At 45.6% G+C, this 14,445-nt stretch overlaps 1 protein-coding gene across 4 annotated transcripts in view; it reads right to left on the reverse strand.

The window, feature by feature from the left end:
* Positions 1-402: 402 nt before the first annotated feature.
* PTAFR (platelet activating factor receptor) overlaps positions 403-14,445 on the reverse strand; it is a 36,503-nt gene continuing 22,460 nt past the window's right edge. For all 4 annotated transcript variants that reach the window (XM_027580409.2, XM_027580424.2, XM_027580432.2 and 1 more), the window contains exon 2: positions 403-3,794. In XM_027580409.2, the coding sequence (XP_027436210.1) occupies positions 2,722-3,794 (1,073 nt within the window). In that variant the 3' untranslated portion in view covers positions 403-2,721. The remainder of the gene's footprint in view (positions 3,795-14,445) is intronic.

The following is a 14,445-nucleotide window of genomic DNA, read 5'->3' on the forward strand; positions in this document are numbered from 1 at the left end:
AGGTGCCACTGGTTTTCATTATAATTTAGTTATAAAGCATCCTTTTAAATAAAGTTTTATTTTTTTTCTTTTCAACTTTTTATTTAAATTCTAGTTAGTTAACATACAGTGCGATATTGGTTTCTGGAGTAGATTTCCATGATTCATCACTTACATACAACACCGGTGCTCATCATAACATGTGCCCCCCTTAATATCCAATCACCAATCTAGCCCATCCCCCACCCCCCAACAACCCTCAGTTTGTTCTCTATCAGTAAGAGTCTTTTATGATTTATTTCCCTCTCTCTTTTTCTTTTCCCTTCCCATATGTTCATCTGCTTTGTTTCTTATATTCCACATGAGTGAAATTATATGGTATTTGTCTTTCTCGGACTTATTTCACTTAGCACAATACCCTCTAGCTCCATCCGCATCGTTGCAAATGGCAAGATTTTGTTCTTTTTGATGGCTGAGTAATATTCCATTGTGTATATATACACCACATCTTCTTTATCCATTCACCAGTCGATGGACATTTGGGTAAAGAGATAAAAAGTGACTCAATTTAGAGCAAAATATTTATTAAGTAAACATACAGATGGCACATGGGTATTGAAAAATTGTGTATGGGGGGTACGCAAATGACTGAAATGCAAGAAACACTGTGCTTTAGCATCTAAGCATTCATCTTATTCAGAGATGAGATGCAAGTCATAAAAAGTCACTCAAATAGGCTTAAGCAAAACAAGAGAATGCATCCTGATGAGGGAATCTCATAGGACCCAAGGGAGGAATGCAGATGTTGGGCTTTGAGAGGGTCTGGCCCGGAGGAAGAGGGCAGCAGGCCCTGGAAGCACTTGCCCTCCTCTCTCCAGACTTCTGGTCTCCCTCTGGTCTCTGCTTTGCTCTGCACATTTCCATCTTCTCTCTGAGCAGGTCACCCACCTTCCCCTGCCCCACCTCATACACATAGAGGAGCACACACACACACGCACACACACACACAGTCACAACTCCAGACTTGTATGTCTTCAGGTTAGTGACCTGCAGAGCCTGAAATAGCACCTCTGAATCTGGCTGCTTATTCCTGAGAGAGAGAACCGGACTGGCCCACCTAGAGCCAGATGCCTGCATCTCATCCGTTCAGCTCTTATCAGAGGATCAAGGGGAACACATTCTCAGAAAAAGGGAGAATCTGGGATGAGCAATCACCCTGACCAAGAGGTATCTGCCTCAGCATTCGCCGCTCCTAACAACCTTATGAGGAAGGAAATTCAGCTCACAGTCCCTCGGTAGGAAGTGACAAAGCTAAGACTTGAACCTGGGTCTGTGTGACACCAAAGCTCAAAGTCTGCTGCACTTTCCACCTAGTCACCATCAGCTGAGTTCAGCCCACAGCTACCATCCCAGACCCAAGCAGGTTACTGGCCCATGGGGAAGCATTTATCAAAATCAGCCCAGTAGATAGGAAACAAGGAAACAGTACAGGGATTGTGGCTGGAAGGAAGTTGTCTCAGAAGGACCACAGGGCTCCAGGGTAGTCTCCTCCAAGCCCCTGGGTCTGTGGCTGCCAGAGTCACACTGCAGGTGCTCAGGGTGTGAGAGGAAGCTCATCTGAATATGTTTGCCTAAAATCACAAGGAGGCATCTAGAGATCTTCAAGAGAAGGTGACACCTCTTTTCTGCACCCAAAATTCAAAGTGCCTGCTGGCCCTTGGGATTATAACAGCTCCTCTCACCTTCTGGAAGCTAAATTAGGAGGGCTCCCCACCCGCCCCCCCACACCTCCCTGCCCCAGAAAGCTAGGTGGTAGATGAGACCTGACAGGCTCCTCCCACTCTGGAGGCCTCACCCACACACAGGTACTTCTCCACCCAAGTGCCCTTTCTCATGAAACCTCTGAGCGTCGTGGTGCCGCGGATGTCTCCAATTTGGCTTTGAGGGGCCTCTGCCCACCCACAGTGGGGAGCTGCCCCGCGGGAGGTGATTCACCAGGATCCACTGTTGAGACAGATGGATGTGGCAGTTGCGTCTCTCCCAGTCCCCCAGAGCTGACCCAAGGCCTATGCGGAGAGACACATTTGCCTCAGGAGACAACCTCCCCATCCTAGCCTTTGACCCGAGCATGTCTTATCCCCTCTGGCACCATTCAGGACAGGTTGTTGGATGAGTGGGAAAAGGTTCCACTGAGCCACGTCCCCTAAGAAGTGTCACAAAGATCTTGTGCCTGTAAATGGAGATAAGATGGCACGATCCTAGCTCAAAAGTCTCCCCCAGAGACACCACCACACAACCAGGGGAGGATCTCTTTCCCAAAACCCTCTTCTCTGCCTTTATAGTAGCAAAGGTCGTTGTTGTCCAAAACTTCAGGCCATACTGGCTCAGGGCAGCTGCCTTGGTAGGGTAAACAGGGTGGCTCGGAGTCTACCCCCAAGGTCTGCCCTGGGCCCTGACATTCCCTGCAGAGCTATCAGACTCAGGTATTCCGGATGAAGTTGCCAGCCAAGGTTATTATGCGTGTGCCCCAAGGTGGCTGATGAAGCACATTCAAGTCCTGGATTTCCCAGCAGTCTGGCCTGGCCATCACCCCCACCTTGGTGAAGTAGCCTCCATACTTAAAGAGCCACTTGTGCCCAGGGAAGAGATGCCCAGACCACAGCAGAGACCCCTTCATCCCCCAGGTCAGTCTGTGATGTCCATGGAGGAGAAGGCTCTGGGCCTGGCCCCAACAATCAGGGACTACTTTTTGAGGAAATGGACAGGGAGGTGGTTGAGCGGCATGACCACTTCAGTGCCAGTCTCCGAGGTGGCCCGGGAGCATTTCTGGCTGCTGCGCATGCTATAGAACTTCTCAGTGAGGTGCTTGCGAAACTTCTTGGTGAGGAAACAGTAGATGATGGGGTCTAAAACGCAATTGGTGCTAAGAAGGCAGAGAGTGACCTGATGGGCGTCGTTGATGGCCTGGTGGAAGCTGCTGTTCTGGAAGTCCAGCTCAGCCAGGGTCCAGGGCAGCTGCACAATGTGGTGGGGCACAAAGCATATGATGAACACAGCCAAGACCGTGCAGACCATCCACAGCGCGCGGCGCTTGACTTCTGCGTTGTGCTGCAGCTGCACCGGCTGCATGAGCAGCCTGCGGATGATGATCAGGTTGCAGAAGAAGATGATGAGAAATACAAGGAAGAAGCTGAACACAAGGAAGACGTGGATGATGAGGACAGGCATGCTGCCCTTCTCGTAATGCTCAAAGCAACGTGTGATGTTGCCTGAGCCAGTCTTGTTGGGCACCACGTTGGTGGAGTCCAGGATGAAGAAGTAGGATGCCGCAGCCACAATGGCCACCCAGATGATCAGGGACACGGAGAAACCACGCTTGCGGGTGGTGTCCTGAGCTGTCTTGATGGGCTGGGTCACTGCCTGGAAACGGTTGTAAGTGATGACAGCCAGGAAGGCCACTGAGCAGTAGGTGTTGATGAAGAAGAAGCAGCCAGCCAGGTTGCACAGGAATTTGGGGAGAATCCAGTTGCCCTGGTTGTGGTAGTAGACGATCCACAGGGGCAGAGTGACCAAGAAGAGCAGGTCAGCCACGGTGAGGTTCACCATGAAGATCTTTATCTCGTTGAGTTTCTTGGAAGGGTACAGGCAGGAAAAGACCCATAGCACATAGCTGTTGGCGATGACGCCCAGCACAAAGATGATGCTGTAAACAATCGGGAAGAGGGTATACCGGAACTCAGAGTCCACACGAGAGGAATTATTTGCCCCTGTCGCCATGGTTGGCAGGGGCAGCTGGTGGTAGAATCCTGCCGCGCCTGGAAGACCACACAGGAATTCTGGTTAATGAAGGGTCAAAAAGGGCCTGTCTTATTAATCAATTCCAAGACTCTCATTTTGCACATTTTAAAAACTCTAAAATCAGTGGTATCTTCCAATTAATTGGCAGTATTTTTTTCTACATAAAATAATGGTGTATTTTTAAAAAGAACAGCATCTGAGAGTCAATGAAATCAATGGCAATTCGGTTTCTTTTCTCTTCTTCCATTTTAAAACATACCTTTTCATTCTGTGGCTTATTTTGATGTAAGTTTTAAATAATCTATTTCTGATGAGAAAATATATGAAAATTTATATTATAAAATTTTTAACTTTCTAACAACTTTTAAATATTTTTCTATTGATGAAATTTGAAATGTAAATTTTGATGGTGGGTGTTCTATATTAAAAAATAATTGGGCACCTGGGTGGCTCAGTTGTCAAGTGTCTGCCTTTGGCTCAGGTCATGATCCCAGGGTCCTGAGATCGAGCCCCGCATTGGGTTCTCTGCTCCGCGGGGAGCCTGCTTCTCCCTCTCCCACTCCCCCTGCTTGTGTTCCCTCTCTCGCTGTCTCTCTGTCAAATAAATAAATAAACTCTTTTAAAAAAATAATTGTGGGTGATGCCTGGGTGGCTCAGTTGGTTAAGTGTCTGCCTTCAGCTCAGGTCATGATCCCAGGGTCCTGGGATTGAGTCCCACATCAAACTCCTTGCTTGGTGGGGAGTCTGCTTCTCCCTCAGCCCCTCCACCTGCTTGTGCACTCGCTCGCTCTCTAACAAATAAATAAATAAAATCTTAAAAAAATAAAAAATAATTTATGGGGGTGCCTGGCTGGCTTAGTAGGTAGAGCATGTGACTTTTGATCTCGGGGTCAGTGGGTTCAAGCCCCACATTGGGAGTAGACTTTACTTAAAATAATAATAATTATATTATATTATTATTAAAAGTAAATGTATTATTATTTTTGTGCTCATACAAAATCTGGAAAATACAGAGAATTATATTAGGGTGACCCAAAGATGAAATACTAGCCAGTCATTAGAAAGAATGAGATATATCTGATTGTACTGATGTTGACAGTTGTCCCTGGATAATATTGTTAAGTAAAAAAAAATTTTAAAAATCTGTGTGTCCCCATTATATATGTGTATATGACATCTAGAAAGTGATCTAGAAGGATATAGCTTCAAGAATAGACAGTGATAAGTAACCTTTGGGAAGGTGAGATGGGTTTGTTGGGAGGTTTACCTATTTATGCTTCCTTTGTTTGAACTTTTTAGAAGCATTTATTGCTTTAGTAATTAAAATAAAAAAATTAATGAAAAGAAAAATATACGGGCACCTGGCTGGCTCAGTTAGTGGAGTATGCAATTCTTGATCTCGGGGTTGTAAGTTTGAGCCCCATGTTGGGTATAGTGATTACTTAAAAATAAAATCTTTTAAAAAAAGAAAAGAAAAAGATGAAGAAAAGTATACAGTGGAGAAACCCAGTAGACAACACTTTAATCAAATGATTAAGATGCACTCATCATTAGTAAGACATATAGCAATATCAGGTACCTTTGATTTGAAGCACTGAAAAGACTATAACGTCATTTCTGTGGTTTTCTTTCCAGAACTGCATAATCTCAATTTAGTCATGAGAAAACATCAGACAGACCCAAATTGTGAGACATTATACAAAATGATCAAAAATGTCAAGGTCATGAGGAAAGACTGAGGAACTGCCATAGATCAGAGGATATTAAGGAAACGTATGACAACTAAATAAATGTGGGATTCTGGATTGTATCCAAGAACAAAAAAAGATCATTTAGTGCAAAAATTGGTGAAGTTCAAATAAGGTCTATAATTAAAATAATATATCAATGTTCATTTCCTGGTTTTGATCATTGTATTATGTTTTTGTAAATTGTTAACATTAGGGAATGTGGAGCAAAGGGCACACATGCACTCTTTGTACTATTTTGCAACTTTTTTGAAGGCCTAAAATTATTTCAAAACAAAAAGCCTTTCTTGGTTTTAGGATCGTGCTATGGCTATGTCACCACTGGAGGGCTCAAGAAACTCTATGTTCTATTTTTACAACTTCTTGTGAGTCTACAATCATTTCCAAATAAACAGTTAAAAAAGCAAAAAAAAAAGTATATTAAAGGGGTGCCCGGGTGTCTCAGTCAGTTAAGCATCCGACTCTTGGTTTCAGCTCAGGTCATGATCTCAGGGTCATGAGATCAAGCTGCGTGTGGGGCTCAGTGCTGGACATTTCTCTCTCTCTCCCTCTGCCCCTCCCCCGCTCATGTGCGTGTTCTCGTTCTCGCGCGCGCGCAAAAATTAATTTTAATTAACTAAAAAAAAGAAAGATTTTCCTTCTCCCTTTGCCCCTCCCCACCACCACTCGCTCTTTCTCTCAAAAAAAAAAAAAAAAGAAAAAAGAAAAAGAAAAAGTATGTTAAAGAAGATGAAATTAACCCTAATCCCACTACCCACAGTCGGGTCCGTTTTCAACAGCATCTTCACCACCATCCACTCTCCACCAGAACCAATTGCTCCCTCCTCTCTTGTTCCTCGAACTCTGTTGCCAGCACATGAGCCTGGAAGCCCCACTGACGTTTGTGTTGCAGCTGGCGGCGGGGGGGTTGATGGGAGGGCAGGAGACCCAGATGGAGTTGATCAAGGCCCCAGACTCATCATACATCCCAGAACAGTGAAAAGAGAACAGAATTGGGAGTAAGACGCTCCTTCGGAGCCAGGTGCTTTCCCGTGTACTACCTCATTTCAGTCTCACAAAAGCCCTCTGAGATAGGAAGTAAAACCCCATTTTACAGAATAGGAAACAATCTAAAGTGTATATGTGATGGTTCAAGGTCACACAGCTGTTAAAGGATGGAGCCAGAGTCTCAAATCCAGCTCTGGGTGCATTTGTTCATTCACACATTCCGCCAACAAATACTTCTAAGCACCAACTGCATGTCCAGCCCACAGGAGAGACAGGGCGGGCGTGACTGCACAGGTCTGCACTCGGGGAACCGACAGGCTCGTGGGGCAGACGGACAAAAGCAGTGTAAACAAACAGAGTTGCTATACAAAGAAAAGGAGGTGCTGATGTGGAGAATACAAAAAGTTATACTTAGAAAAGAGGTGACATTTCCTTTGAGACCTGAGAGAGAAGAATATTCCAGGCAGAGGGATCTGCATGGGTCCAGGACTGAGGCAGGAAGGAGCAGGGTAGGTTGTAGGAACTGAGAAAAGGACCACCGATGGCCCTCACCCTGACCTCTAGCTGCCATTCCATCCTCTCCTCCTGCTATCTTCCCACCAGGGTCCGGTCAAAACGGAGCTCCTCGTGGGTCTTCAAACATGCTCAGACCTTTCCTGCCTCTGCCTGCAAGCATAACACCCATGCCAACACTTCGAACCCTCCTCCCTAACCACACCCCACTTCCACCCGGCCATTCTAACTCGTGCTTCAGACCTTACCTGAATTTTACTTCTTCAGAGAGATCTTCACCAGGCCAGGTCAGGTCCTGTCTCAAAGCCCCCTGTACTTCTTTGTAAATCCTAAAGCAATTGTGATCATATTCGCGTTTGTGTGATTCATAACACTCTCCCAGTTGACTGAGCACCAGGAGAAGAAGGGCCTTGTCTGTCTATTCAACACTATTCCCAGCACCATGAACCAGTAAAGGAGTGGGTGATAAGCCTCGTCGATTACAACCATCTCTGGGAGCTCTGGAGCAGTGGAAACACTTGAAGAAGTCTCTAGATACTTACAGGTGAGTTTAAAGAACCAACTTGCTCTAAAACCAGAAAGAGACCCATAAATAAAGGGAACAAGCCATGGTTGCCAGAGGGGTGGGAGGTGGGGGGATGGGAAAAATAGGTGAAGGGGGGTGGGAGGTACAGTCTTCCAGTCATGGAATGAATAAGTCACAGGGATCAAAGGCACAGCACAGGGAATATAGTCAATGGGACTAGAATAGTGTTGTAGGGTGACAGATGGGAGCTACACTTACTGGTGAGCACCGCGAAACACAGTTGTCAAATCACTATGTTGGAAACGCAAAACTAATGAAACGCGAAACACAGTTGTCCAATCACTATGTTGGAAACGCAAAACTAATGAAACATTGTATATCAATTATACTTCAACTGAAAAAAAAAGAAACAACTGGCTCTAACTGGAATTTTGATGATTGAGAAAAATTTTGTGCTTTGCCCCATTTAGTGTGGTGGTGGTTTGTCTACGCTAAATTAAATAAATATAGGTTTAATTATTCTAATAAATAATTGTGATCCCTTTATTTTTTTTTTAAGATTTTATTTATTTGACAGAGAGAGACACAGCGAGAGAGGGAACACAAGCAGGGGGAGTGGGAGAGGGAGAAGCAGGCTTCCCGCAGAGCAGGGAGCCCCATGTGGGGCTCGATCCCAGGACCCTGGGATCACGACCTGAGCCGAAGGCAGACGCTTAACGACTGAGCCACCCAGGCATCACCAGTTGTGATTCCTTTAAAACAAAAAACTCAGCCTCAAGTCACATTGTGAATTACATAGTTGATTTGAATTACATAGTTTTAGGTTGCTTCCCCAGAAGCGAAATTGCTAACTTTTACTCGGCTGGGATCTTTTCCACACCTAAACGTGGTCCTGCCATCTGATCCCAAGACTCTAGGATAATACTTCTCAAAGGGTGGTCCACAGAAATGAGGGAGGAGAAAGGAATATCTCTGAGAACTTTCAGTGGACCCATGAGGTCAAAACTATCGGGGGCGCCTGGTGGCTCGGTCGTTAAGCATCTGCCTTCAGCTCAGGTCATGATCTCATGGTCCTGGGATCAAGCCCCACATTGGGCTCTCCGCTCAGCGGGGAGTCTGCTTCTCCCTCTCCCTTTCCCCCCTTATGCTCTCTCTCACTCCTGCTCTCTGTCTGTCTCTCTCTCTCAAATAATTTTAAAAAAAAAAACTATTGTCATAATTATACCAAGACATTATTTCCCCCTTTTCACTGTGTTGACATTTGCACTGATGGTACAGAGTGAACAAAACTGCTGGCTCCTTAGCACAAATCAAGGCAGCGGCAGCAGATGGGAATAGGAGCTGTATTTTTCACAGCCAGGCACTACTCAGGGCAAAAAAAAAAAAAAAATCCTTGATAAAGCAAGGAAATTATTAATTTTATTAAATCTTGAGTACACATCTTTTTAATATTTTGGGTGTCAAAATGGGAAATGCAATGCTTCTGCACCCTGAAGTCAGTGGTTGTCTTCAGGAAAACAGCTTAAGTGACTTGAGTTGTAAGCAGAACTTTTTTGCAGATCATCACTATCACTTGAAAAAATGACTGACCAACTATGGGTTTTCAGACTTGGGCATCATATTTGCTCAAATATGAACAAAGGAAACCCATCGCTTCAAGGAAAACAAGTAACAGTTATTTGTTGCCAATGATAAAATTCGAACTTTGGAGAAAACTAGTATCTTCAGAAAAACTGTGTCTGCCAGTATGTTTGACAGCTTCTTAATCCTTAAAGAATTTTCTGATGAGATTGGTGGCGATACTAATGAATGTAATTTTTAAAAAATCCTTTAGTGAAAGGTCCATGTTTGGAAAACCTGCATAACTTAGTGAACCAACATTTTCCAAATGAGGAAGGCCAGTTTCCAAATTATGCATGGGTAAAAGAATCAAAGGGTGAGACAGATTAAAACATTGCTGCACAACAGATTATAGAAGAGTCATTGGTATGACTCGGGTTCCACATTGCAACTGACTTTTCAGAAACTACTGTTTGTGGAGCTTTGATGTAGTATCAGAGAAGAGCATCATCAATTATCTGAAAAAGATATTAAAATATCTCTCCCACTACAAATACATATCTGTGTAAGGGCAGATTTTCTTCATACACTTCAACCAAAACAACATACCACGAAGTGACAACATACCACAACAGACTGAATGGAGGAACAGATAGGAGAATCTAGTTGTCTTCTATTAAACACATCATTAAAGAGATTTGCAAACAAATGTAAATCAAAACCACTCTAAATTATTTATGTTTTGCAATTGTTAGCTAACTTTTGCTAACAATGTTATTTATGTTAACATGGGATGAGCTTAGGGGCGTCTGGGTGGCTCAGTCGTTAAGCGTCTGCCTTCAGCTCATGATCCTGGGGTCCTGGGATCAAGCCCCGCATCAGGCTCCCTGCTCCGCGGGAAACCTGCTTCTCCCTCTCCCACTCCCCCTGCTTGTACTCCCTCTCTCACCGTGTCTCTCTCTGTCAAATAAATAAATAAATAAAATCTTTAAAAAAAAACAAACATGGAATGAGTTTATTACTGGGTTTTGTATTTAAAAACAAAAATGTGGGCGCCTCGGTGGCTCAGTTGGTTAAGCGACTGCCTTCGGCTCAGGCCATGATCCTGGAGTCACGGGATCGAGTCCCGTGTCGGGCTCCCTGCTTGGCAGGGAGTCTGCTTCTCCCTCTGACCCTCTTCCCTCTCGTGCTCTCTATCTCTCATTCTCTCTCTCTCAAATAAATAAATAAAATCTTAAATAAAATAATAAAAATAAAAACAAAAATGTTTTGAAAGTCTTAGTTTTAATTTTGATTATGGAAAATACTGATGGGGGGGCCTGGGTGGCTCAATGGGTTAAGCGTCTGCCTTCCGCTCAGGTCATGATCCCGGGGTCCTGGGACCCAGCCCCGCATCTGCTTCTCCCTCTCCTCCTGGTTCATGCTCCCTCTTGCTATCTCTGTCTCTCTCTCTTTCTAATAAATAAATAAAATCTCAAAAAAAAAAAAAAAAGAAAATATTGATGGACATAACCCATGTAAACAAAAGCCCTCTGGGGCCCTCAATAGTTTTTAAAGATATAAAAAAGAGGTACTGAAACCAGAAGATTTTAAAATTGCTGCTCCTCAAGAGGAAGGAAAAAGAGGGAGAGAGAGAGAGACAAACCAAGAAAGACTCTCAACTACAGAGCCCAAGCTGGTGGTTACCAGAGGGGAGGTGGGTGGGGGATGGGTGAAACAGGTGACAGCGATTAAGAGTACACTTATGATGAGCACCAGATAATGCAGAGTGGTTGAATCACTATATTGTACACCTGAAACTAATATAACACTGGATGCTAACTATATGGGAATTAAAATTAAAAACTTAAATAAAAAATAAATAAATAAAATCACTGTGCTCCACAATCTCAGCCCCCTCACCTTTCCTTTGAGCCCAAGATGCCCATTTCTCAGGGACTGGCCTTCCTTCTTTCTCCTGCTGGACCTTAATGCCTTGAGGGACCCTCTTCCTGGGACCTCAGAAAGGAGGGGAGGCAGCCCACAGCTGGGCAGTGCCTGGTGTTCACTCTGGGTCTTTGAAGAAGTCATGTCCCTACCCACCCTCACCATCCAACCCCACCCCTAAGTAAGTCCCTTCCTCTTCTTGGGTTTAAGCTCCAGCTTAATGGGGTGGGGGCAACTCTCCACGAGAAACAGTCTTTTCTCTTTTTTTTTTAAGATTTAATTTATTTATTTGACAGAGAGAGACACAGCGAGAGAGGGAACACAAGCAGCGGGAGTGGGAGAGGGAGAAGCAGGCTCCCCGCCGAGCAGGGAGCCCGATGCGGGGCTGGATCCCAGGACCCTGGGACCATGACGGGAGCCTAAGGCAGACGCTTAACGACTGAGCCACGCAGGCGCCCAGAAACAGTCTTTCTACAGCCAGAGTGTTCAACCCAGTATATCTGCTTGGGCCCTGTCCCCTGTGCCATGCCTGTCCTGGCCTGCTGAGGAAGACTTCACACCAGGACCTGGACTGGGGTAAGGCTTGTGGAGGAGCTCACCTAAGCACAAAATGTAAGGGGGTGCTGAAAACCTCAGTGATCAAGAAAACAATATTTTAATGCAATATCTTAAAAAATCAAAATCAGTATTCCTTTTGCCTCAGCTTCTAATATTGCTCTGCCTGGCACTATTATGATCCTATCTTCATTTAAGATTTTGGTATTTGTTCGTCATGAATTTTTTTGCATCAATTTAAAATTTTTTTTCTCACTTATGTGACTGGGGCACACACACCCAGGTCAACCCAACTCACCCATTCAGGTCCTCATCCATGCATCCACTGGACAGGCACTCACTGCTCCAGGCCCTGGGCAGAGTGCCGAGGCCTCAGAGAACAGACCCAGTTTCTGTCCTCCCATAGCTCACAGCCCATTTTGCAAAAGAGAGATTCAGAAGTAGACAATTGTCAAGTGTTACGATGCTGCAGGTTCCAGAAGTCGGGGTAATTCTGAGATGGTGCCCCTACCCAGACCTGAGGATCAGGAGTGACCTGCCTATGTGGAAGGACAAGAAGTAGTAAGCCAGATGAGGAGCCCCAGGCAGAGCTATGGCACGTGCAGAGTCCTGGAAGACGAGGAGATGGACCTTGTGCTCAGGGAGCTTGAGATACCTGGTCTAGCTAAACCTTAAAGAGTGTGGGGCGGGGGGGCGGGCAGGGATGGTGAGGAGAGACAGGGCCTACAAAGTAAGTATGTATTGGTCAACTTAAGAAAGGTCTTGAATATTAGGCTAAGGATTTGTAGAAAATGGGGAGTCACTGAAGGGTATGGAACAGGAAAGGGAGAACACTGGATCTCGGTTTGGGGAAGAGGGCTTTGACCGCTGTGTACAGAACAAACCAGAGGGGCTTCAGACCAGAAGCAAGGAGAGAGCATCAAGACAATTGCAACTGTCTGCAGGGCCAAAGGAGGCTGGGAGCATGAAGGGGCAAATGGAGGGAAATGGATGGTTGTCAGAGTTATTTGGGAGTTTGAATGGATGGAACTTGGTGATGGATGGGAGACGGGTTGATAGAAAGGGGGGAGTCAAGGACTGCCAACTTTCTGGCCCAGATGATTTGGGCTGGGGGTGGTACCCATCTTCATGGAGATGACACTGAGGAGGAACAGTGTGGGGGTGCAGAGGATGAATCCAGCCGGGGACACATCTGGGGCACCCTGAAATTCCAGAGGATCCAGAGTCAAATCCTGAAGAGCCCAACATTCCCCGGAGAAGTCAGAGGGGGAGGAGAAACCTGTGAAGGGGGCAGGGACAGGACAGAGAGGTAGGACAGCCATGCTGGAGAAGGTTTCAAGAGCACGGAAATGGGGGCCGGCAGCGTGAAACGCCACAGGGAGAGATCAAGTATGATGCAGACAGAAAAGTAGGGGCCCCTGGCTGGCTCAGTTCATTAAGCGTCTGTCTTCAGCTCAGGTCATGATCCCAGGGTCCTGGGATCGAGCCCCGGGCTCCCTACTCAGCAGGGAGTCTGCTTCTCCTTCTCCCTCTGCTGCTCCCCTTGCTCATGTTCTCTCTCTCTCTCTCTCTCTCTCAAATAAATAAATAAAATCTTAAAAAAAAAGAAAGAAAGAAAGAAAGAAAGAAAGAAAGAAAGAAAGAAAGAAAGAAAGAAAGAAAGAAAGAAAGAAAGAAAGAAAGAAAGAAAGAAAAAGCAAAGCAAACACAGCATGTGGCAACAGGGAACTCCAGCTCCCCGTCATCAGGAGAGCAGCGTCCAAAGCATGAGCTGAGGAATGAGGGAGAAGGAAAGAGGTGGAATGTTAAATTCTCACTCAAGAAGCTTAGTTGAGCAAATAGTTGTGAACCTTGTTTGTATCCTGATTCAAACAAAGTAACTATAAAAATTAGTTTTTAGACAATTGGAAGAACTCAAACACAGACTCAGTATGAGCTGGAATTAAGAAATCAATGTTAATTTTGTTAGGTGTGATAATGATATTATGGCTCTATATTTTTATATGTTTTAATTCCTTATCTATTAGATACACATCATGAAGTATTTATAGGTAGAATTATACAGTGTCTTGACTTTGCTTTAAAACAGTTCTGGAAAAACATTCCTACATGCTAATCTCCATTTCAGAGTCAGCTTCCCTGTGAACCCAACCTGTAATCAGGTCTGTTCTGGGCCTGGAGCATCCCCAGTCCACAGAGCCCCCACAGGAAGCCCAGTGCAGGCCTCTTCCTTCCAGATACAGAGTCAGAATCAGTGTGGGGGGTCTTGGGTGAAACCCCTGCCTTTGCCCAAAGCCTTGCCCTGGTTGCCTCCCGTACCCATCACCCTGGCTCTTCCTACTTCTGCTGTCTTCCCAGATCCTGGTCTTCATGTGACTCCCACCCCTTTAGCCTTCATCCCAAACGTAGCACCCAGCCGTCCCTTTGCGTCAGTGGAACCCTTTGATGTCACCCACAATGTAACCAGCTGAGTCTCTTCTGGGCCTAGGGGCTCAGACCTCCATGCCTTTGTTCATGCTTCCCTCCCTCACTCTGCCTGGCTACCTACTGGTCACCTGAAGACTGCCCTGGCCTCTTTCCCTGCAGCTAGTTCTTCCTAAGCCTCCCTGCCTCTCTCACACCCTGCTCTCTGCCCCCAGACCCGGTTAAGCGTTCATCCTCTGAGCACCCATAGCTTACAGCATCTTATACCATTGAAATTATCTCTGTGGCCTCCTGCCACACTCGACCAGCAGCTCCTGGAGGGCAGAGGACATGTCCATTCATTCACCTGACAGGTATCGATAGCCCGCTGAGGGCTGGGCACTTTGTTGGGGATACTGCAGGAATAAAACAGCCTCTTGAGAAGCTTAC

This window comes from Zalophus californianus, chromosome 4 (genome assembly GCF_009762305.2).
Source record: "Zalophus californianus isolate mZalCal1 chromosome 4, mZalCal1.pri.v2, whole genome shotgun sequence".
In the NCBI taxonomy this organism is placed as follows: domain Eukaryota; kingdom Metazoa; phylum Chordata; class Mammalia; order Carnivora; family Otariidae; genus Zalophus; species Zalophus californianus.